The sequence below is a fragment of the Lontra canadensis genome, unplaced genomic scaffold (genome assembly GCF_010015895.1).
Source record: "Lontra canadensis isolate GAN:19392208 unplaced genomic scaffold, GSC_riverotter_1.0 scaffold3, whole genome shotgun sequence".
Lineage (NCBI taxonomy): Eukaryota > Metazoa > Chordata > Mammalia > Carnivora > Mustelidae > Lontra > Lontra canadensis.
This window is the reverse complement of record NW_022630997.1, coordinates 23223848-23248090: the sequence shown is the minus strand read 5'-3', so window position 1 is coordinate 23248090 and position 24243 is coordinate 23223848. Positions and strand designations below refer to the sequence as shown.

Below are 24243 nucleotides of genomic sequence, written 5' to 3'. Positions count from 1 at the left end.
GGAGCAAGCATGGTAGCTTTACAAGCACTGTTAGCAATCAGAAATCTGAGAGCTATGAGCTTTGAGTCCATATATTTCTTTTAAGTGCCCTCGAGAAAGAGAATTCTGGGTTCGCATCAGACAGTATCAGTATGCACTTATTTAGAGAGGCTGTGGTCAGAAAATAGTGAGCTGCCGATCACTGATAAACACCATGATATTCACATCTTGATGTTCCAAGGTAATATCAATGAAATACCTTCTACAGAATGTTTCAGAGTGTGTCTGAGCCACAGAGCTATGCTCACCACACGAATGTAAACACCCAAGGGGATATGCACAGAGCTATACCAAGAGAGGGTCCCACTCACTCCACACCATTTTCTTCTATCAAAGAAAATCAAGTTTACCTAATCTATTAGCTCTGTGATTCCAAGGACAGGATGAGGCCATATCATTTGCAAGTGGACCTGTTATCTCAAAAACCATAGGGGTGTGTGTGTGTGTGTGTGCGTGTGGTGAACTGATTATCATTTCACTCTTCTTTTTTTTTTTTTTTAAGATTTTATTTATTTATTTGACAGAGATCACAAGTAGGCAGAGAGGCAGGCAGAGAGAAAGGAAGAAGCAGGCTTCCCGCTGAGCAGAGAGCCCGATGTGGGGCTCAATCCCAGGACCCTGGGATCATGACCTGAGCCAAAGGCAGAGGCTTAACCCACTGAGCCACCCAGGTGCCCCTCATTTCATGCTTCTTAATGAACTTTTTGCTTATCTCACTTCAAAGCCATTCAACAAAAGAGAAAGTGCTCACCCCAGTATCTTGCCCCTTTTCGTTCAGCAGGGGGATGAGTTTGTATGGCAGTGATCTGCTCTGGTCACCTATCAGGTCCTTCAGGGCGACAGTGGCCGTGCCAATTAACCTGCGGGAGAAACGAGAGTGTGCATGGGAACCTAAGTGAGAGGCACGCTTCTGCTGACTCAGTGGACCTCCCCATTCCCTTTGAATTCATCTGTTAGTGTTAACATCACTCATCGTGAAATGATTTTGGGAATTTTGGCAATAAACATCACTTTTCCAGAACAAGTAGTCATTTCGAGAGTCTAACTGTGGTGCCTATGAAATTTCAAGTCATGAATGAGATGACCCATGAATGGGTGACAGAGACCGAACAGCATCCCTCAGGGTCCAAGGAGAGAGAAAAGTAGGACAAAATCCAAGCATTCCTCTTGCAGTGTAAACTTGTAAGAAGACCCATCAAACATTGCCCACTGTAAAAATGCCCCTCCGCTCTCCAGGGAGACCTTCTGCTAATGTAAATAGGTTGCTAGTTTACCGATGAGGCCAACTTACTAACCTGTATACTATGGAGAATTCAGAAGCCAGGTATGTGTCCTTCTCCGTGTTCCTGGACCCGGAGGGGTTATGTTCAGCCTCAAGCCCTTACCCAGCTCCCTGTCAGTGCACATAACCTAGTGGTTCAGAGGCACACATGTCCCTGCTCACCATAGTCAGGCCCCTAAAGGCACAGATTATTGCTTTCTCTTTTCTTTTTTTTTAATTGTTTTTTCTGTTCAGTGCTCTCACCCCACTGGTTGGAACAGAGTTCATTTATTTATATATATTTACTGAGTGAAGGAAAGAATAAATAAGTCTATATACATTAAGAAAGAACACCCAAAACATGTTTTGTAGTTAGGGCCCATGGTCAAAAAATTTACTGAACACACAACCCCTAAGAGTTAGTGAATATAAAAATGTGACCCGCAGAATATAGTCTGTACACTGGGGGTTTGTAATGGACAACATGGTATGAGATTGGGTAAACTGAAGACGTTCCCTTCGTGAAAGGCGATGAAAAAGCAAAGAAAGCCCAGAGATGTGCTCTCAGTATGGACACCACAAAAAGGAAAAGAGAAACCGGGAGAATTTAAAAATATTATTTACTTACACCCTACCTACATTTGCAGTGACGGATACTAATAAATGGCAGATATGATAGCATGATAATTAGCATAAAAACAGAAAACTAAGCATCAAATCCTCAAAGTGATAGAAGAGATTCTTTATATCAAAAAACCCAGGATGAAGAAACCATAGTTGAGCATAAAACGTAACTCTGGGCTTTTGGGCAAAAGTAATACTCAGGAGAGTATATTTGTAGTGAAGTATTCCTTTCATTTTTCACATGTTCACAGTTTCTTTAAAAATCAGAAGTGAACAACAGATGAATGCATAAAGAAGATGTGGTATATATATACAATGGAATACTACGCAGCCATCAAAAAACTGAAACCTTGCCATTTGCAATGATGTGTTTGGAACTAGAGGGTATTATGCAGAGCAAAATAAGTCAACTAGAGAAAGACAATTATCATATGATCTCTCGGATATGAGAAATTTGAGAGGCAGGGCCGGGGGGGCGGTGATCATGGTGGGTAGGAAGGGGGAAAAAATGAAACAAGATGGAATCAGGAGGGAGACAAACCATAAGAGACTCTTAATCTCAGGAAACAAACTGAGGGTTGCTGGGGGGCGGGAGGGGAGGGATAGGTTGCTAGGTGATGGACACTGGGGAGGCTATGTGCTATGGGGAGTGCTGTGAAATGTGTAAGCCTGATGATTCACAGACCTGTATCCCTGGGACAAATAATACATTATATGTTAATTTTTTTTTAAAAAAAGAACAGTGTTAATCATTAAAAAAAAAAATCAGGGGTGAAAACGGATATTAAGTATGAACATCTATTTTGAATTGATGTATATCTGTATTCTCCTGTCCTGCCCAGACAGCAGAAATGGAACTAGACTGTAGATCTGGGGTCAGTCACTCAACCACATATATCCACAGACTCGACTATATGAATAAGTGACTTCATTTTCTGTGAACAGGCATATTATATTGCATAAGACCAGAAAATTGCTATGGTACCCCGTTTCACCTAATCTACCCAATGGCATGAAGTACTATACTTGGTTTCTTGGAAGAATGCACGTTCTTGGACAGAACATCACATAAGACAGCCAACGATTGTGATGGTTTCTCAGCTCTTCTCATATCCCAAGTAGCATCCATTACTGGCAATGGAAAGGACAGATTCTGCCTCCAGAGGGTCAAGAGTGAACATTTCAGCCCTTTTAGGTCAATACAAGAATTAGGTCTCACAGTCAAAGTAGACAATTGATGGAACCTTTATAGTTTCTCAGATGAGTAGGTGTGCTAAGTTTGCTAGATTTTTAAAAACTGGGTATGTTTTCTCCTCACTTAGATTTTAATTCCCCTAACATATTGAGGACAAGAGTCTACACATGACTCTATCGCCACCAGATGAAACAAACACACCTCCCACACAGAGCGAGAGTCCCTGGCAAAATCTCGTCCATGTCTCCCTCAGCCCCACATGATATGAGCCAGAGCGAGAGTCCCTGGCAAAATCTCGTCCATGTCTCCCTCAGCCCCACATGATATGAGCCTGATGAGCATTTCTTCCCAAGTTTTAAAAATAGCATAATGAGCCATGAGGTTGGCTAATTGAGTTTTCAGGATGAAATGGGGAAACTACAATTTCAGAGGTCATCTGGTATTAAATGTCTGAATGAGGTACTCGCCTTGAAAGACATGGAAACACACTGGATTTTATTCCTCATGGTTCCAGGATTCATAACTATACGATTAAGATAATAACACTGTACACTGGGACACTTACAGATTTGCTTCTGCTGAAGCCAGGGTGACCTGTAACTATCAGCAATAAATAGTTCTTAGGAGAAAACAAAGTATAGCATCCTGGGTCAAAACCTTTCAGTACTGACGGCTGGCCTGGGGGCAGACCAGCATTTATCAACCATGGTACTACTGACATTTTGAACCGGACAATTCTTTGTTTTGGGGGGGCTGCCCTGGGCTTTGAAAGACATTCAGCAGCATCCTTGACATCAACACATGGTCATGTCTACATGTTGCCCACCGGACCCCAGTGGGCAAAATCACCCCAGGTTGAGAAGTTCTGGGTTAGACAATTTGTTTTTGTGTTAAGTCGGTGTCCCAACTTCCTTCAAGCCTTGGCTATGTCGCCCAACTCTCTGAGCCCACTTCACCATCTGAAAATGAGTGGCTTGAGGTAAATAATTTCTCAGACCCTTCTCAGCTATTAAAGTCTGTAGCTAGACTCATACATGTGATATTTTCTATGTAGATCTATTTAGGAAACCATCTCACGTTAAATATTTCTTTTCTCTTAAAGTCCTTGTTCATTGATTTAGGAAAAATAGATCTTAAAATACATCCACGTTGGACAATCCAGAATACTAGGCAGGATTTCTGCTTTCAAGCGAATTGGCCCTATAATCTCCTGGGTCAAGCTTAAACTCATATGGTGTCAGGGGAAAGGTTAGGCCAATAACAGAATTGTGGACTATAGTGTAAGACAGTATGGAGTGGTGCCTTGTGCTAACTGGAGAGAACAGGCTCACCTGAGACACGAAGCCCATCCACTGGCCCTTCCTGACCCCAAATGGTTTCACAGCCTCCATTCTGACTCAACCACTGTCTGTAGGTTTCCTTTCCCGCCCAAACACTATGAGAGGGTGGTAACAGACACCAACCAGGAATAGAGTAAAAGAAAAGCAACCCATTCTAACTCAAACCTCACTTCCTTCTTTCAGAAACCCTTAGTCCCATTTCTTAAGATTTATTTTTTGCATCATAAAATTCTGATGCTTTGCTGTTTATATGTGGGGGAGATGGTTTAAAGAAAATTTCACTTTCTTTTTTCTGAAGTAAAGATATGGTGTTTAGAAGAAAGCCTGGAAAGATTTTAACCGCCCCCCCCCCCAATATTTTTAACAGCTGGGTTGAGTTGAAGAAAATGCAAGCAGCTACAATGACTAAGTGCTTTCACTGTAAATTGGAGGAAACGCCCCCTATGGGCAAGTCTGAGCTCTGCAGGACTCCGAGGGTCCAGTCAGCCTGGTGTGGGCTGTTTTGTGATGTTGACTGGACACGGATTACTGTGAGAGGCTGGGAAATGATGACCTGGCCTCCTACACAGGGGACAAGAACAGTGCAGCCGGACCACAAGCCAGTTTCCTTTAAAGGAGGGGACACTAAACCAAGAAACCCTTTTTCTTTCACATTACTAATGCCATAAATATGCTAACACGTACAGTGGGACAGTACTGCACACGCTTTGCCCTGAATCTTCATAGAAAAATAAGAGTCTCCCCATGGACTCCACCCAACACTAAAACAAATGGACCACGTCTCAAAAGGAAACTTTACAGTGAAAGAATCTCAAGTCCCTTTAGCTCTCCAGCTTTGTTTGCAGAATTAATAAGCTGCAGATGTATTCTGAAGTGAAGAAAAAGCCAAACCCGCTCTCATCCCTTACATTGCTTGAACATCTAGATGGTGCTGAGTAGGGTCTCTGCGCAACTTGGAACTAATTCTGAGCAGCGGAGCTGGGAGCCAGTCAACTTAGTCATGCAAAGCCTGGTTAAGAACTTCTTTAACTTGTTAAAACAGAGTCTAGTTTGTTTAAAAAGGAGAAAAGGGAAATGTTGTCCCCCTTAGTATAGACACAAATGTTAACAGCCACATGCCACTGTGGTGAGTAAGGGCTTTGCTGGCCGAGTTCTTAATCATGAGAGCTCACATCTATCAAGCTGTCTGTAAAGCAGGGACACAGCCCACATGGATTACTGGAGGAGGGATTACTGGAAATTCCTTCACAAAGGGAAGGAAAAATATGCTGGACTCTGGAAAGTGAATCACATGCTGAACCATGTTTGCCCCTATAGACTGCAGTGTGCCTCAGCTTTCCATCCTCAGCAGAGGAATAACAATCCCCAGCTGGGCTGAAGACAAATACTTCTCCAAGCTGCTCCCAGGACCTTCTAGAAACCCTGAAAGGGCCAGTCATGCCTACCCTTTGAAGCCCTGGGCTCTCAGCCAGCTGAGCTTGTCATTTTGACTGGACCAAGCCGGTGTGGCCTTGGGGTTCCCTGGCTGGGCCCCCTCACCCGTCCCCACACTTCTTCCCCAGGGCCAGTATGGGTCAAGCTCCTCCCCTGCCCTACCCCCACGGGAGAGCTGGGCTTATACCTTGCTTATGACTGGATGGGTGGAAGAAGCAGGGGCGACCACGACAACAAGTCCTATCACAGGAAGCTGTCTATAAGCCAAACCCCCCTCAAAGGGCATCTTCTGGGAGTCCCATCCACTTCACCAGTGGGGAACCCTCCTGAGTCTCCCAGGCAGCCCACCCTTGCCCTTTGGATTGGCTCATTCACCGTTTCTGAGACTGTGGTTCCCTAGACCTCCCCTCAGCAGAATCACTAGGACAGTCGCTGATTCCCAGGACCCTGAGTCAGACTTTGTCTTTAGCTCATTCTTATACCCAGGAAGTTCGAGAAACAGTCACGAGAACAGTGATTCTCAGTGGCAGCGGGAAAGTAGAGGGTTGGGGTGGGGGTGTGGTGTAGGAAAGGCAGCTGGCCAAGCTAGATCTGGAGAGAGGGAGACGTGTAGTTTTTAAAAGTACATTCAATAGGATAACACAGGTTCACATTTGAGAAACGGGCATAGAAATCCAATTATATGATAGCACAAAGTAGTAAACAAAACTCGAGTAAAATCTACTCCGAGAGCCTAGCTGTCTGCACCTTTCCTGGGGCTTTGCCTCCTCACTCCACCCTAGGATTGTCAGAGAGCCTTGGGGCCTTTGTCCGGCTCATCAAATTGTGGCTCCCAAGCTTGGCTGTGTACCAGCCCCCCCCCCGGGGTAGGACTGTGCACTGTACTTTTCACAAACCCCTTTCCTGGGTTTTGGAATCACTGACCTGGTCTGGAGGCTGTGGCAGGTCTTTGCAGCATTCAGAGCCGGCAACAACTTCTTTTTTCCCAGACCCTTCCAACCCTGCTGCCTGCGGCAAATGGGGTCACTTCAACCAGAGAAGGAGCAGAGTGGAAGCCAAGGCCGACGCACCAAAAGCTTTCCAGATGATGGGGGCACCCAGGCTGGAGTCAGGCACTTTATGGCTTCGAGGAGCAGGTTACCTAGCCTATTACCTGGCATGCACGTGAAACTTGGGAATTACTTCTAATTGGCTATAACCTGCTATCTAGTTATTTCCACCTGACCAATTCTCCTGTTCTTTCAGTCCTCAAGGCCCTGAATCTGTGCTTGCCTGCTTGTCCAGTATAAAGGGAACACCCGGGGTCTGTCTCTGCCTAATCCCCTCAGCCACTAGGATCAAGGTAGTAGTTTTCATTCATTCATCATTCATTCATTCATCAAGAGCTTGGACCCAACAAGGTAAGAGAGATAGAATATCAGTGATTGAGAACTTGGAGTTAGGCAGAGCTGACCAATTCAGACTCATCCTTGTAGGAGAGGCCGGATACAGGTTTTACTTCTCTGAGTCTCAGTTTCCTTGTCTGTAAAATGGGGATTACAGCAGCTACTGCCTAACAGTATTGTAAGGACGATGTGGTACGTGCTTAACAGTCACTTTTTATTATTTCAGAAATAACTCTAGAAAAAGGGCTCCAAAACAAGCATGTGACACCAGGCCAGTACCTACAGGGAAAGCTGGTATGTTACATGCACAGCCTGAAACACAGGACAGGAGGGTGTCTATGAAGGGTTACGGGTACGCAGGCAGGAATGAACAGATAAGAACCATTTCAACTACCCACATCCATTTCTGTTATGCAAAGTTCTTAAAACAAGTCCTTTCTCTTACATGCATGAAACAGCTCCCCCTGCAATTCCAATGCTGTGTATACCAAGAGTCTGTTTGGAAGATAATTTTCATTTTCAGGGTTAGACCAGAAGTAAATTTCAGCTGTAACTGAATTCTCATAAAACTCAATTAGTGGAATCTGAATAAAACTTTTAAAGCTACAGGTTCCATAAGATATTTCACTACAAAACAGACCCCAAACAACTCCTTATACAAAAACCCTATCTCAACCAGCATGCACACACACACACACACACACACACACACACACACCCCTTGTCATTTTCTCCTTTCCCCTGCTTTATTTTTCTTCATCAGTACTGACCACCATCTGATACACTGTATGTTCCCTCCACTCAGACGTAAGCCCTGTGAAAGGCACATAGTTCTCCCTGTGCCTAGAGCAGAGTCTGGCACACATAGGCATTGGTACTTATTTGTTAAATGAACACGTTAACTGATACATCACTGAAGATAGTCCAATAACCCTGCAAATGACTTGCAAGTTGTAAAGTTTCCTCTCCTAAGAGATGGTCCTCCAAGTGCAATTTCAAGACACTTATAGCTCTTGTCATTATGAAGTGCCTTTCTCTCTCAAGTCTCTCTGGGTCTTTCTCCAGGGCTGTGGGCCACCTTTACGTACTCATGAGACGTTAATGGAGGTCTGTGGTGGCTTCTTAACTGGCCTCCCCACACACTGGGGTTCAGCCTTTCCAGCAACCGGAGTCCGCCAGCCCAAGCCAGTTTTGATCTTTCCATAGTTCTGCTGCTCTGTTGAAAATATGGAACTAAAGAGAACTGCACCAAGAACCCTGTGCCACAGTAACATTGGCTTCTAGTCAGTTGTCCACACAGCCCAAGAAGTTTCTCCGGTGGGCTGTGCATCCCTCCTCACCCACCACAGCAGGGGAAGGAAAGGTGGTGATCCACCTCCACAAATCCCACTATCTTGTTTACATGTGGCAGTGACAGAAGTGTCTCATCGCTGGGAAAATCCAAGTATTAAAAGACTGAAGCCAAGTTCTTTTGTATGTCAGGAAATGAAAATTTCTCATAAGCCATATCATATCTCTCCACCAAATTAATTTCATTCCAGACCACAGTTTCTGTTTTCTCTAATAAAAAAGAAAAACAAACAAACAAAAACCCAAAAGCCACAAACCTTTGCTCAGGGAGTTAGTATATTTCACAACCCAAGCTTGTCTTTTTTCTCCTTCGAATTCTGTAGCCCCAGTACCATCTGAGTGTATGTGTATGGGAAGCTCTAGACTCCCACCTAAATGTCCCCAACTCTGGAAGATGAGTGGGATCTGCCTGACTTCCCTCTCCCTGAACTGCGGCCTAGAAACAGTCTCTAGGCATTAAGTTGGGGGATCAAAAGGCTCGTTTCATTTACCTCCCCTTTCTCGGCAGTCACCGACCCATGTTGTTCATGTTCACTGTCTGAAAGCATGGTTACGTATGTTTTCTGTAGTTTTTTGGTGTATCAGGTGAGTGAGTAGATCTGGTTCCTGATATGTTATCTTAGTGCAAGCAGAACGTGCAAACTATGGTCACATTAAGGCTTGGAGGGGTTAAGTCACTTGCATGAGGTCACCACTAGTCACCAGTAGAGCTGAGTCTCGAGGCAGTCCCTGTCTGCCTCCGAAATCTCAGCTTTCAAGCACTATGATCTGCTTGCTGTCTTCCTGTGAGCTTCCTCCCCTTAAGGTCCGTATCTCTCTACAAAAAGGCAGGAACTCTGGGACAGGTGTTTGTTTCCCTTGTGATCTGAACCCTTTGTGTTCTGACTCCTTTGCAGCTTAAACCCAAGCTGGAACCAGAGGGCTGTCCAGAGAACTGGGCTGGACAGAGTCCACATCAATGGGCCATTACTAGGTGGGCTAACTGTTCAACGTTAAGATACTTTAGATTTCGTTCATGTATTAGTATCATGAACTTGTTAATTCATTCAACAAACACTTACTGAGAGCTTATTATGTGCTAGGCACTGTGCTAAGCGCTGGTGTTACAGGAGCAAACAAGATAGATGTGGGGCTTAGTGTCTAGTAGGGGAAGGCCAAGAGAATAACCAAATAGATAAGAACATGTCAGATAGATAGTGATGAACTAGATAAAGCAGGAATGTGGACCAGCCATATTTCTTGAGTACTTATCTAAAACCCAACACAAATGTCCACATGCCCAGCTGGACCACCTCCACCACTCCCACACCCATAGGAGCTCCCTAACAAGAAAGACTCTGGAGAAACAAGGCAAGCACAGTAGGGGCTGCTCCAGAGTGGGTGGTCCCAGATGCTGAGACCGAATGATAGCACTTCACATCGACTGCAGTTAGAAGGAAAGAGTACTCCATGCAGAGGGAGCAGTGAATACAAAAACCCTAACTGGTAACTCTTCTTCCTCCTTAGCATGCATCCATGCCCAAGCATGCACACCACACACATGCGTGTGCACACACACACACTAACCTGAAAACTTGTAAACACCTTTCCTTCCTACATTGCCAGGCTCCTAAAGTGGATTCTTCTTTAGGAACTCAGGTGGAGGGACAGCAGGACCAGGAGGCCCAAGGGGTCAGGGTCCCAGCCTCATATCTCATCTTTGCTTCTCAAGGTCATTGGGAAGATCGCATGAGACAAGATACACTTTCCAAATGTATCTTGTCGGTTGGAGAACATGAGTGTAAGTGACTTACTCTTCAAGAGTATACAAATGACTGCTTAAAACTGTTAAGGAGGGAGGAATTACCAATACTCTGATGACTGTTCTTAATTTTTTTTTTTTCAAAATTAGAAAGAAAAGTGACTTCCATTCTAGAGTACAATCAGTAATTCCACCTACATTCTGGTTCCTCCAGGTGGTTTGAGGTTTTCAGTATAATGCAAAAGTCAAGAACACAGGCCTGGACATAAATGCTGACTCTGACACATATGACTGTGTGACCTTGAGCAGAATACTAAGCCTGTCTGGGCAACAACAGGACCTGCTTCAGAGCGTGTCTGCGAGGATTAAGGAGGATAATGCATTCAAAGGGCTGGGTCTGGTCCTCCACGGAGAGAACTCTTACCCTCCAGTGGCTGGGAAAATCCTTCCACTCTGACATTTCAGCTAAAAATACTTGTTTTCATCACATGACCAAGAGGCACTTCTGGCTCTTTTCTCACCCTCATTCGGCCTGGCTGGCTGGCTGGAGGCCTGTGAAGTGGGCAGAATGGACCAGCCAGCTCCCAGCACCCGAGGAGGGATCTTACTGACACACCAGGCCACTGCTCACACGGACTGACCCCGGCAGCCCCCTGGTGTGGGCATGGCTGCACAGGCAAACCTGTTTGTTTCTAGGCCCGGAGCAGCAGATGCACAGTGAGAGCTGTGTTTGCACAACCGGTTTCCATGGCAACAGGAACATCAGCAGGCAAGACATTCCTCAAGCCCCGTAGGAAAACCCTCTGCCTCCACCCTGTACTTCCAGGTGAAAAGAAAATTCCCACACTGAGCAGTGAGCAGATCCCTGAAGGCCAACTCTTCAGTAAAAAAGCCAAGGAAAAAAGTCTGGGGCCAAAGTACACAAATAGTTTGGACAAACATACACCGTATTCCCAGGTGGATTTAAAATTTTTTTTCTGCAATGTACTTACAGACAAATTCGACCAAGGTGTACACATTGTTTACTTGGTGACAACAAGGTCAAAGTTCATAATTCCTGAGGAGAAGGAATTGTGGCTTATGCCGTCAGCGCACAGACAACAAAGGGCCATTATCATCTGCACATCATGCCAAAGCTGACTCAGGGTCAGCTTTCACCGGGAGATGGTGACCAACGACGCAGGGACAATCGTAGGACACAGAACTAATCTCCCAATTAAAAAGACCTCCCCTGGGGACCCTGCCATAAGGGCCTAAAATCTCCATTTTGTTCACTTCCTCAAATGAGTCACCAGTGGCCTCAGTCTCCAGATCGCTGTTCTTGGGAGGTTAACACGGGATCAACTATTAATGTTCATCCCACAGTCCCCTGGAGCAGTTTCTCAGAAAGCTCCTTTCAACCAGCGAGCCCCTGAAGGACAGAGACATGGGAGAGTAAGTGCTGTTGGACAGTAAGACTTGGCCTAAGGTGCAGATATGCAGAGGGCAGGCCAGAGTGAGTATGTAGAAGGGAGCCCTGGGACATAAATACGGACACTGGGTGCCTGTGAGAGGTCGGAAGGAGGGGGATGCCCCCCCAAGAAAAAGGGAAGGGAAAGCTGAAAGAGTAATGAATACCAGCTTCATATTTTGCCTGGAATTTACCTTTTTCTGGCCTAAAAATTCCCGTCATAATAATGCCACAGTACAGCTGTCTCCTTTGGTCACTATGCTCAGCAGACAGCATAACAGCAAGTACAACGTATCTCAGCAAGATGCATGGAACCCCCAACTTTGGAAGGATCCTCTTCTATCAGGACCCACCATATTTTCTTGGTTCAACTCTGTCTCTGGAAAAGCATACCGACCACCCAAAATGAGTGTCAAGTTAAGCCGCTGGGTGGGGAATTGCCCTCTTCCCATGATTGCTGTCATCGGAGGGCCCCACTGTGTTTTCAAGAGGTGTCAAATGAATATGTAATGGTCTCCCAGTATTGTTTCCCAACTTCCTGTTACTACATCCAATCTCTACACACAAAGCCTGATTGATTCTTTTAAAATACAGGTTAGATCATCCTCAATCCCTCCCTTAAGGGATTCCCATTCTACTAGGAATCACATCCAAAGCCTGTGCTGTGGCTCATGCCATACATGCTGGGGCTTTCCTGATCTCTCCGACCCCATCCCAGCTTCTCCTGCCCTTTGTGCTCCAGCCTCCCTGGCCTCCTTGGTGTTTCTCTGATGCCCCACATACACTCTGGGCTTCTCTCTGCCCGAAATATTCTTTCCCCCAGAGAGCTGCATGGCCTATTCCTTCACTTTATTTAGGTCTCTGCTCAACTGCCGTCTCATCACCGCCTCATATAACACTGGATCATCCCCCCCATCATCAGTCACTCTCTATCCTTTTACTCTGCTTTACTTTTCTTCATGGGCTATACCATATAACACTTTCCTCCATATCTTAGATCACTCCCTAGCGCCTGACCCATTATACAGTTCTTCATGTATTTGCTTGTTTTCTGAATCTACTCAAGCATATTTCCTTCAGGAAAGCAAGGATTTTGTGGGAAACAGACAAGAGCTACAAGGCCAAACCTTGCCGCCACGTTGAAATAAAAGAATCATAAAATGATAAAGGCTTGAACCAGGCTGGTGGCTGTGGCCAAGAATAAGAAGCACGTGGCACAAACAACGGAAAGAAAGAAAAAGTAAGATTTGGCAAAAGGTTGGAGAGGTTGTGAAAAGAAGGAGATCCAGAGAACCTGACGTTCTGAGCCCCAGCGGTCTGGAACTATGCTGTCCAATATGGTGGCCCCCAGCGACATGTGGCAAGGGAGCACTGGAAATGTGGCTCGTCTGGATTGACATGTGCTGTCAGTGGGAAAGACACATGGGATTTCAAAGACTGTAAGAAAAAAATGCATGTAAAATGTCTCAATGATTTTAAAAATATTGATTACATATTGAAATGATAATTTATATATACACTGAGTTAAAAAGAATATATTATTAAAAAACTAATTCACCTGTCTCTTTTTGTTTTTTAATGTGGCTACCAGAAAAATTTAAATTACATATGTCGTCTGCATTATATTTCTATTGGAGAGAGTGGTCCAGAATATAAATAGTGACATCACTGATAGAAAGAAGGGAGCAACAAAGAAAAGGGTCTATTTATTTTTTAATTTAAATTCAATGAATTAACATATAATGTATTATTAGTTTGATGTAGAGGTTAGTAATTCATCAGTCTTCTGTAACACCCAGTGCTCATTAAATCACATGCCCACCTTAATGTCTATCACCCAGTTGTCCTATCCCCCCACCTCCCATGCCTCCAGCAACCCTCAGTTTGTTTCCTATGATTAAGAGTCCCCTATGGTTTATTTCCCTCTCTGATTTCGTCTTCTTTTATTTTTTCCTCTCTTCCCCTATGATCTTCTTTTGTTTCTTAAATTCCATATATGAGTGGGATCATATAATAATTCTTTCTCTGATTGACTCATTTCTCTAGGCATAATACCCTCTACTTCCACCCATGTCACTGCAAATGGCAAGATTTCATTTTTTGAAGGCTGAGTACTATTCCATCATATATATACACACACACACCACATCTTCTTTATCCATTCATCTATTGATGGATAACTGAGCTGAGCTCCTTCCACAGTTGGGCTATAGTGGACATGGCTGCTATAAACATTAGGTGTAGGTGCCCCTATGGATCACTGCATTTGTATCTTGGGATAAATACCCAGTAGTGCAATTGCTGGGTCACAGGTTAGCTCTATTTTCAACTTTTTGAGGAACCTCCTTACTGTTTTCCAAAGTGGACACACCAGCTTGCACTCCTAACAACAGTGCAAGAGGGCTCCTCTTTCTCCACATTCTTGCCAACATCTGTTGTTTCCTGACTTATTAATTTTAGTCATTCTGACTGGTGTAAGGTGGTATCTTATTGTGGTTTTGATTTTATATTTCCCTGATGTCAAGTGATGTTGAGACTTTTTTCTTTCTTTCTTTCTTTCTTTCTTTCTTTCTTTCTTTCTTTTAAGATTTATTTATTTATTTGACAGACAGAGATCACAAGTAGGCAGAGGTGGGGGGTGGGAATCAGAGAGCCTGATGTGGGGCTCGATCCCAGGACCCTGAGGTCGTGACCTGAGCCGAAAGCAGAGGCTTAACCCACTGAGTCACCCAGATGTCCCGATGTTGAGACTTTTTTCATGTGTCTGTGGTCTTCCTTGAAGAAAGGTCTGCTCATGTCTTCTGTCCATGTCCTGATTGGATTTAATCATAGACTGTTGAGTTTGATAAATTCTTTATAGATTTTGGATACCAGTCCTTTATCTGATAAGACATTTGCAAATATCTTTTCCCGTTCTGCCAGTTGTCTTTTGGTTCTGTCGACTGTTTCCTTTGCTGTGCAAAAGCTTCTTATCTTGATGAAGTATCAATAATTCATATTTTGCCTTACTTTCCCTTGCCTTTGGAGACATGTCTAGCAAGAATTTGCTGCGGCCGAGGTCACAGAGGTTGCTGCCTGTGTTCTCTTCTAAGATTTTGATGGAGTCCTGTCTCACATTTAGGTCTTTTATCCATTTTGAGTGTCTTTTTGTGTATGGTGTAACGAAATATTCCAGTTTCATGCTTCTGCATGTGGCTGTCCAATTTTCCCAACACCATTTGCAGAAGAGACTGTCTTTTTTCCACTGGATATTCTTTCCTGATTTGTTGAAGATCAGTTGACTGTACAGTTGAGGGTCCATTTCTGGGTTCTCTATTCTGTTCCATTGATCTATGTGTCTGTTTTTGTGTCAGTACCATACTGTCTTGATGATCACAGTTTTGTAACAGAGCTTGAAGTCTGGAATTGTGATAGCACCAGCTTCGGTTTTCTTTTTCAACATTCCTTTGGCTATTTGGGGTCTTTTCTGGTTCCATACAAATTTTAGGATTATTCGTTCCAGTTCTGTTAAAAAAAGTTGGTGGTATTTTGATAGGGATTGCACTGAATGTGTAGATTACTCTAAATAAGAATAGACATTTTCACAATATTTGTTCTTCCAATCCATGAGCATGGAACGTTTTTCCATTTCTTTGTGTCCTCCTCAGTTTCTTTCATGAGTGTTCTGTAGTTCTCTGAGTACAGATTCTTTGCCTCTTCGGTTAGGTTTATTCCTAGGTATCTTATGGTTTTGGGTGCAGTTGTAAATGGGATTGACTCCTTAATTTCTCTTTTCTCTGTCTCATTGTTCGTGTATACAAATGCAACTGATTTTTGTGCATTGATTTTATATCCTGCCACCTTACTGAATTCCTGTATGAGTTCTAGCAATTTTGGGATAGAGTCTTTTGGGTTTTCCACACAGAGTATCATGTCATCTGAGAAGAATGAGAGTTTGACTTCTTTGCCAATTTGGATGCCTTTTATTTCTTTTTATTGTCTGACTGCTGAGGCTAGGACTTCTAGTACTACGTTGAACAACAGTGGTGATAATAGACATCCTTGCCATGTTCCTGATCTTAGGGGAAAAATTCTCAGTTTTCCCCATTGAGAATGATATATTTGCTGTAGGTTTTTCATAGATGGCTCTCATGACATTGAGATCTGTTCTCTCTCTCCCTACACTGTGAGGAGTTTTAATCAAAAAAGGATGCTCTATTCTGTAAGATGCTTTTTCTGCAACTATTGAGAGGATCATATGGTTCTTGTCACTTATTTTATTAATGTAGTGTATCACATTTATTTGTGGATGCTGAACCACCCTTGTGGCCCAGGAGTAAATCCCACATGGTCATGGTGAATAATCCTTATACTGTATGGTTGGATCCTATTGGCTAATATCTTGGTGAGAATTTTTGCATCCATGTTCATCAGATATACTGTCTGTAATTCTCCTTTTTGGGGGGGTTCTTTGTCTGGTTTTGGGATCAAGCTAATGCTGGCCTCTTTCATAGAAAGAGTTTGGAAGTTTTCCTTCCATTTCTATTTTTTTAAACAGCTTCAGAAGAATAGGTATTAGTTCTTCTTTAAATGTTTGGTAGAATTCCCCTAGGAAGCCATCTGGCCCTTGACTCATTTGTTGGGAGATTGATTTGTGCTGCAATTTCCTTGCTGGTTATGGGTCTGTTCAGGCTTTCTATTTCTTCCTGGTTCAGTTTTGGTGGTTTACACATCTCTAGGAATGCATCCATTTCTTCCAGATTGACTAATTTGTTGGCATATAGTTGCTCATAGTATGTTCTTATAATTGTTTGTATTTCTCCCATGCTGGTTGTGATCTCTGCTCTTTCATTCATGATTTTATTTATTTGGGTCTGCTCTCTGTTCTTTTTGGTAAGTCTGGCCAGGGATTTATCAATCTTATTAAGTCTTTCAAAGAACCAGCTCCTAGTTTTATTGATCTATTCTATTGTTCTTCTGGTTTCTATTTTGTTGATTTCTGCTCTAATCTTTATTAATTCTCTTCTCCTGCTGAGTTTAGGCTTTTATTTGCTGTTCTTTCTCCAGCTCCTTCAAATGTAAAGTTAGGTTGTATATTTAAGATATTTCTTGTTTCTTGAGAAGGGCCAGAATTACTTCCCTCTTAGGACTGCCTTTGCTACGTCCCAACAGTTTTGAACAGTTGTGTTTTCATTTTCATTGGTTTCCATGAATTTTTAAAATTCTTCTTTAATTTCCTGGTTGACCCATTCATTCTTTAGTAGGATGCCCTTTAGCCTCCATGTATTTGAGTTCTTGCCAAATTTCCTCTTGTGACTGAGTTCCATTTCAAAACACTGTGTTCTGATAATATGCAGGAAATGATCCCATTCTCTTGGTACTGGTTGAGACCTGATTTTTTTACCTAAAATGCGATCTATTCTGGACAATGTTCCATGTGCACTCAAGAAGAATGTATATTCTGCTAACTTTAGGATGAAATGCTCTGAATATATTTGTGAAGTCCATCTGGTCCAATGTGTCATTCAAAGCCCTTTTCTTTCCTTGTTGATTTTCTGCTTAGATGATCTTTCCATTGTAGTGAGTGGGATGTTGAAGTCCCCTACTATTACTGTATTATTATCACTGTTTCTTTAATTTGGTTATTAATTGGCTTATATAATTGGCTGCTCCTATGTTAGGGGTATAGATATTTAAAAGTGTTAGATCTTCTTGTTGGATAGACCCTTTAATTATGATATAGTGTCCTTCCTCATTTCTTATTACAGTCTTTGGTTTAAAATCTAATTTGTCTGATATAAGGATTGCCACCCCAGCTTTCTCCTGATGTCCATTAGTATAATAAATGGTTTTCCACCCCATCACTTTAAATATGGAGTCTTCTTTCGGTCTAAAATGAGTCTCTTGCAGGTAGCATATCGATGGGTCTTGCTTTTTTTTATCTGATCTGATACCCTGTGTGTTTCGATTGGGGCATTTAGCCCATTTACATTCAGAGTAACTACTGAAAGATATGAATTAATGCCATTGTATTACCTATAAAGTTACTGTTTCCATATATTGTGACTGTTGCTTTCTGGTTTATGTTACCTTTGGGCTCTCTCTTCACTTAAAGGATTCCTTTTAATATTTCTTGCAGGGCTTGTGATCACAAATTCTTTTAGTTTCTGTTTGTCCTAGAAGATTTTTTTTATCTCTTCTTCTATTCTGAATGACATCTTAGCTAGATAAAGTATTCTTGGCTGCATATTTTCTCATTGAGCACCCTAAATATATCATGCCAGTCCTTTCTGGTCTGTGGATAGGTTTGCTGCCAGTGTAATGTTTCTACCCTTGTAGGTTACGGACCTTTTGTCCTGAGTTGCTTTCAGGATTTTCTCTTTGTTGCTGAGATTTGCAAATTTCAGTGTTATATGTCGGGGTGTTGATCTATTTTTGTTGATTTTGAGGGGGGTTCTCTGTGCCTCCTGGACTTGAATGTCTGTTTCTTTCCCCAGATTAGGGAAGTTCTCAGCTATAATTTTCTCATACATACCTTCTCCCCACCTTCCCCTTCTTCCAGGATCCCAATTATTCTAATATTGTTTTGCTTTATGCTATTACTTATCTCTCAAATTCTCCCCTCATGATCCAGTAGTTGTTTATCTCTCTTTTTCTCAGCCTCTTTATTCTCCATCATTTTGTCTTCTATGTCACTAATTCTCTCTTCTGCCTCATTTGTCGTAGCAGGTAGAGCCTCCATTTTTTATTGCATCTCATTAATAACCTTTTTTATTTCAACTTGATTAGACTTAAGTTCTCTTATTTCTCCAGAAAGGGGTATTCCCTGCTGTCTTCTACACTTTTTTCAAGCCCAGCACTTAGTATCTTTATAATCATTATTCTGAACTCTACTTCAACATCTTACTTTTAACCCTGCTGTTTAGGTCCCTGGCAGTTAGTACTGCCTCTTGTTTTCTTTTTTGAAGTGAGTTTTTCTGTCTTGTCATTCTTGCAGAAAGTGGTCACTTTTCTGTTTGTAGAGTTGCAGCTATTTTCTTAGATCTCTAGCTGAGTTCACAGGTATTCAGAATGATTTGATAGTTATTTAGCTAAATTCCTGAATTCCTGAAACTAAGATCTATCTACTCCTCTGCCACCTTGGACTATCCTCGAAAAGGGACTATTATTAGTAACATATTACAGGCTACAGTGAGTTTTGACCACCCACTTCCTCCAAATTTTGTGATATGGAAGATGGGAACAGATAAACATATCATTGGTTCAAAGCTGAGATACACAAATAACCTTTAAAGTTACAATGGTTTTCAGTCCAATATAGTGGGATCAGAACCAACCAGAGTAGATTTAAATAGCTTAAGAAGAAAATGCATCAGTCACAAGGGGCACTGGTCAGCAATGGAATATGGGAAAAAAGATCTCAACAAGGTAAACATGCACAGTACCTATCAAATCCTATCAAATCACTGTCCAGGAGGTTAATATCTGTCCAGGTTCTCTTAGCCTTACACCATTAAGTAGAAGACCCCAGCCACAGGGGTGACCATCTAATTTACTGTCCACACCAATCCACTGTTGATAGCAAAAGAGTTACTGTTAGTTATTGTGTTGGGACAATAAACCAAGACTGTCCCAAGCAAATCAGAGGATATGGTCACTGTACCTCAACTAATTCTTTCTAGTTTATTCCTCTCATTGCAGCCTTCTGATTATACCAAATGTACCTAAGGCTAAGACATACATTTTAAAAACGTATGACATTACTAAAAACTTGGATGCTTCTTACATTGATATAGACATTTAATACCAGGTGTATTCCTCACCCCCAAACTTGTTACTAATTTAATAATACATCTTATGGTCAATGACATCTTATAATCAAGTATACAGAGTAATCTGCAGTATGACACAAAGAAGAATTCACTGATCAGGATGCCCTCCCACCAGACATTTGTTTCCCCTGCAAAATAATAAGTAAGTAACCTGGCTTTAAGCATCAGTTTCTTGCAAGCTTGGTTAGTTTGAACTGGTAACCTAAGACTGGCTTCTGAGTCTATAAGGCCAATGTCCAGATCAAGGACTGGGGTGAATTTACTGAGGTCATTTGTCCCATAGAAACCGTTTCAGATGTCCCCAACCCTCAGTGCCACCATGGGCACCATCATGACCCTTCTCCATTTGAAATTGGTAGAGGTGACAGAGACCTGGCTTAGGTCTGTCAAGTTTAAAAGGCCAATAAGACGTTAAAATGAAAGTGGGGCTGCAAGCAGATCTTGAATGAGATGTGTATGGTCACACATAATCAGAAGAAGAAATTATTTTGCTTGTGTCTAATACAGCTACAGTTCAGATAAACCATCAAAGGTAGGAAGTGACTATATGCAATTAACAAAGATATATATAGGTAGATATAGATACAGATATAGATAGATATAGATATATCAGGAATATAACATAGGTTTCACAGGAAGAGCCAAATTGGATTCACTAATGGTGGATTGCTGTTTGCAGTCTCTTAGGAATATAGTAGCCCCTCCTTTATCCACAGGGATATGTGCCAAGACACCTAGTGGATGCCTAAAACCACAGATAGTACCAAACCCTACATATATTGTGTTTTTTTCCCCATATACACATACATATCTATGATAAAGTGTAATTTGTAAATCAGACATAGTAAGAGATTAACAACAACTAATAAGAAAATAGAACAACTATAACAATATACTATAATAAGTCATGTGAATACGGTTTCTCTCCATACAAAATACCTTATTGTAAGTCACCTTCTTGATGATATGACAAAATGCCTACATGATGAGATGAAGTGAGGTGAATGATACAAGCACTGTGACGTAGTGCTGGGCTACTGACCTTCTGACAATATTTCAAAAGGAGGATCATCTGCTTCTGGACCTCAGTTGACCATGGGTCACTGAAACCGCAGGTAAGAGGGGTCTACTCTATAGAACTTTGGGAAAAGGCCCTGTGAGAAATTAATCACATCTGATATTGGCTCAGAAGGTCGTGGTGGGGGGGGGGAGGGTGGAGCATGGAAATGAACTACACTTATATAGGAAATATTCCAAAAATGTTATTGACAATATGTTCCTTCAACAAAATAAACAGTAGTGAGATAATATGTAAAATGAGAAAAATAGTTGAAATCAACTTACTTATTTTGTCCAATTGTCTCAAAATCTTTCACAACAATAGTAAGGGAAGATGAAAAGTCCAGTGGTACACCCCTCAAGTCAAACTCCAAAATCTGTCCACAGAAAGTTTATAAGAAAAGTTGTTAAAAGAATGGGGGAATATAATAAGATGTACCGACACTAAATGTTGGGTCATTATCTTTGCCACTGACAATCTTTTGAATTACTCAATTCTATAGTTAGATAGAAGGGACCAAATTCCAAACCTGAAGGCTGCTGAGGGCTGTGGGAAAGCAAACCAGACTTAGCCTCAGAGGACCTGCTGGTGACTTCTGGCTTCCCGTTTTCTAGGCTCTGTGACTATGGACAAGCCACCAAACCCATCTCATAGTCAGAGAATTTACTTAGTGCCCACCACAATGGGTTAGAAGAATAAAACAAAATGAATGCTTTTTTCACTGTTTGTTTTTAAATTACTTGCTCTTCCCAATCATGTTACTATCAAAGAGATAAACAATCTAAAAAAACATTTTCTAAAATGCATCAGCCTTTTATTTTAAGTCCCACCACGATCAGTTTGTAGTAGACGAGACTGTCATCTTCATGAAATAAACTGCTGTCTAGCGGCAAACATAAAAAAAAAAAAAATCAACATAACATCAGAGATGCCTTTTATTGATTATGTAACATATGAATTAAATAAAGCGGCATCTACTGATGATTTGATTCTCCTTGTAATGGGTTTAGAGTAGATGGAGAATGTGTCAGATCTCATTTTAGAATGCTAACCCCAACAGGTCTCTGGTTGCTATTTCATTTGGGTTAGAGTTCAGTTATAAAACTACAGTTGGGAAGTTTACTTGATAAATACATTTGCAATTTAAAAATTACATGTTGGAAATAAAGTGGGGTGAGATGGGTGATGTCCTGCGTGTCTGCTCACATGACCATATATCTCTCTGCCATTGGCCACATGAATTGACCAGATATAAAGAAGCATGTTACGATTACTCAAAACCTGAAACATTAGATGTACACATATAGATTTTTTTCAATTTGCTTTATTCTTGGAGCTCTGTACACAGTGCTAGGATCCAGAGCATCCACAGGGACCAACCAGACTGGCCTCTTGCTTTCATGGAGCTGGCAGACCAGATGGCCGTGTTCTGGGTTCCAGTGAAATCGCAAAGAAGTAGAATTACCTCTCAACATTCTGCTTCTCAGAAAGGCATTAAAAAGGTGTTCTGTCTTCACCTCATTCAATGAAAAAGTAAAGTCTTTATCCTACAGAGATGTCGAAACTAGTCGTGGGGGTGGGGGGAACTTTACAGTTGGCAGAAGGGAAGTCTACACAGCCCGGTGACTCAGTGAAAATAACAAAGACATTTATCACTGTGCTTATCCAGGAAGGTTTCAATGGATTTTGGAAAAAACAATGGGGCTAATGATCATCTTTTTAAAAAATTAGTCAGCATAGGAAAATCTACTCAGTGGAAAGAATTAAAATTTTCACATATCTATAAATATATTCAACACTGAACCATTTACAAAATAGATACAAAGTCAACAGTGAGGGAAGTAAATAAATGATATTATATTCCTTCTACAGAATACTGCATAGTATTAAAATACTTCTGAATGGAATAATATGGTATATGCTCAGGATAAAATAGTAAGAAAACATAGGATAGAAAGCCGTATGTGCTATATGATGCTACTTTGCTAATCTCAACACATCATATTTTATTAATATATTTATTCAATAAACATTTATTGATATATCCCAGATATTAATAGCAGTTGCTTCTGGATAGTGGGTGGGTGCAAAGGTAAATTTTTTTATGTTGCTCTGAAACTTTCAAAATGTCTTCATTAAGGATATACTAGTTTATCAAAAGAGAAAAAACAATAAAGGTCATTACTCAGCCAGAGTCATGGCTCTTGACTAGTGACATGCAGACAGGTTTTTAAATATGGAGCTTTCCTCCTGGGACTCTGGAGATGATCTAATCCCACCCCCAGCCCTACATATGCACCTCCAACATGCAACCTAACGGGACCAACATCACTCAGCAAACGCAGGGCTGCTCCAGGTTAGAACCCAGCCCTCTCACTCCCTGTCCAGGCCTCGCTCACTGCACTATTCTACCGGAGACATCATTGCGGTACGTGTCCTTGAACAGTTCTGCTGTCTCCAGGGCCACAAAGGGAGACGGAGGGGTGAGGGTACAATGCAGACATTCTTCTTCCAAAGGGAAAAGCTAACCCTTGACCAAAGATAGGACAATCAGATGTAGCTCATCCACTGAAACAATGTTAAGAAAAATGAACTTACCTCGTTCCAGAATGGGTTGAGTTCATTGTCAACTTTCTTTGTTTTCTTTTTCTCATCTGCAAATAAAAATAGGAGATATCAATTAATTAAAAATACTCCTAGAACATGTACCATTCATTCATTCATTCATTCAAACTGTGTGCCCACATTTTCCCACTCATTTGCCTAGAGTTGGGGCTGCCTGAATCCAAGTTTTCCAAACTGAATGGCTTGTTTTTTTCTGGCTTAAAATGTTTCTCCCATGCCCAGATCTACAAGATGTTAGGGGATGAGGGACTCAAAATCATGGAAATGCTGTGATCCCTTGTCTTTTTACCAGCTTCCACAGACCAAGGTTACCCAGGGCCTCTGGGTCTCCACGTTGTTGCAGAAAGAAGCCAACAAAGCTAACCTTTGACAAGCAGGTGTCACCATTTTAGAGATGTGGCTACTGAAATTCAAAGGAGCTAAGAAATTTTCAGCTAATTCTTCTGAGCTCCTACCTGGCACTGGATCCTATATAACCTGCAATTTCCACTCTGAAGCCCATGCCACCTCTGCATATGGTAACACCCCACAGCTTCAAGATTGAGCTGGACTCCCTCCCAGAGGCCTTGGCACAAGGTAGTTAGTAAACAAACACTTTCTAGGACCTGCAGAGAAACGTAGGGTCTCCCTTACTCCAGGCTCACCTTTCCTGAAGATACAAGTTTTCTTTCTCTGTATCTGAGATTGGATGAATAACTGTTATTTATGTTATTTATTTTATTTATGATGAATAAATGTTAGGTCACCTTCCTAAATGAAATAAATGTCAATCCAGCTAGTGCTTAAAGTTTCCTTAGAGAAGTCCAAAGAGCAGGGGCATCTGTTGGGTCTCTAAGTTCCCCAATAGTTATCAAAATAAAAGCTAGTGTTTGAGTACAAAATGCTTTGTAAGCAAGAGCTCCTCTGTTTTCAGGGCCAAAAATAACCA

General features: G+C 41.9%; 1 protein-coding gene across 4 annotated transcripts in view; it reads right to left on the bottom strand.

The window, feature by feature from the left end:
* Nucleotides 1-24243, bottom strand: part of MYOF (myoferlin) — a 156272-nt gene that overhangs the window by 109781 nt on the left and 22248 nt on the right. For all 4 annotated transcript variants that reach the window (XM_032836238.1, XM_032836258.1, XM_032836249.1 and 1 more), the window contains exons 2-4: nucleotides 23289-23344; nucleotides 20975-21066; nucleotides 791-899 (exon numbers count right to left, since the gene is read on the bottom strand). In XM_032836238.1, the coding sequence (XP_032692129.1) occupies nucleotides 791-899; nucleotides 20975-21066; nucleotides 23289-23344 (257 nt within the window). The remainder of the gene's footprint in view (nucleotides 1-790; nucleotides 900-20974; nucleotides 21067-23288; nucleotides 23345-24243) is intronic.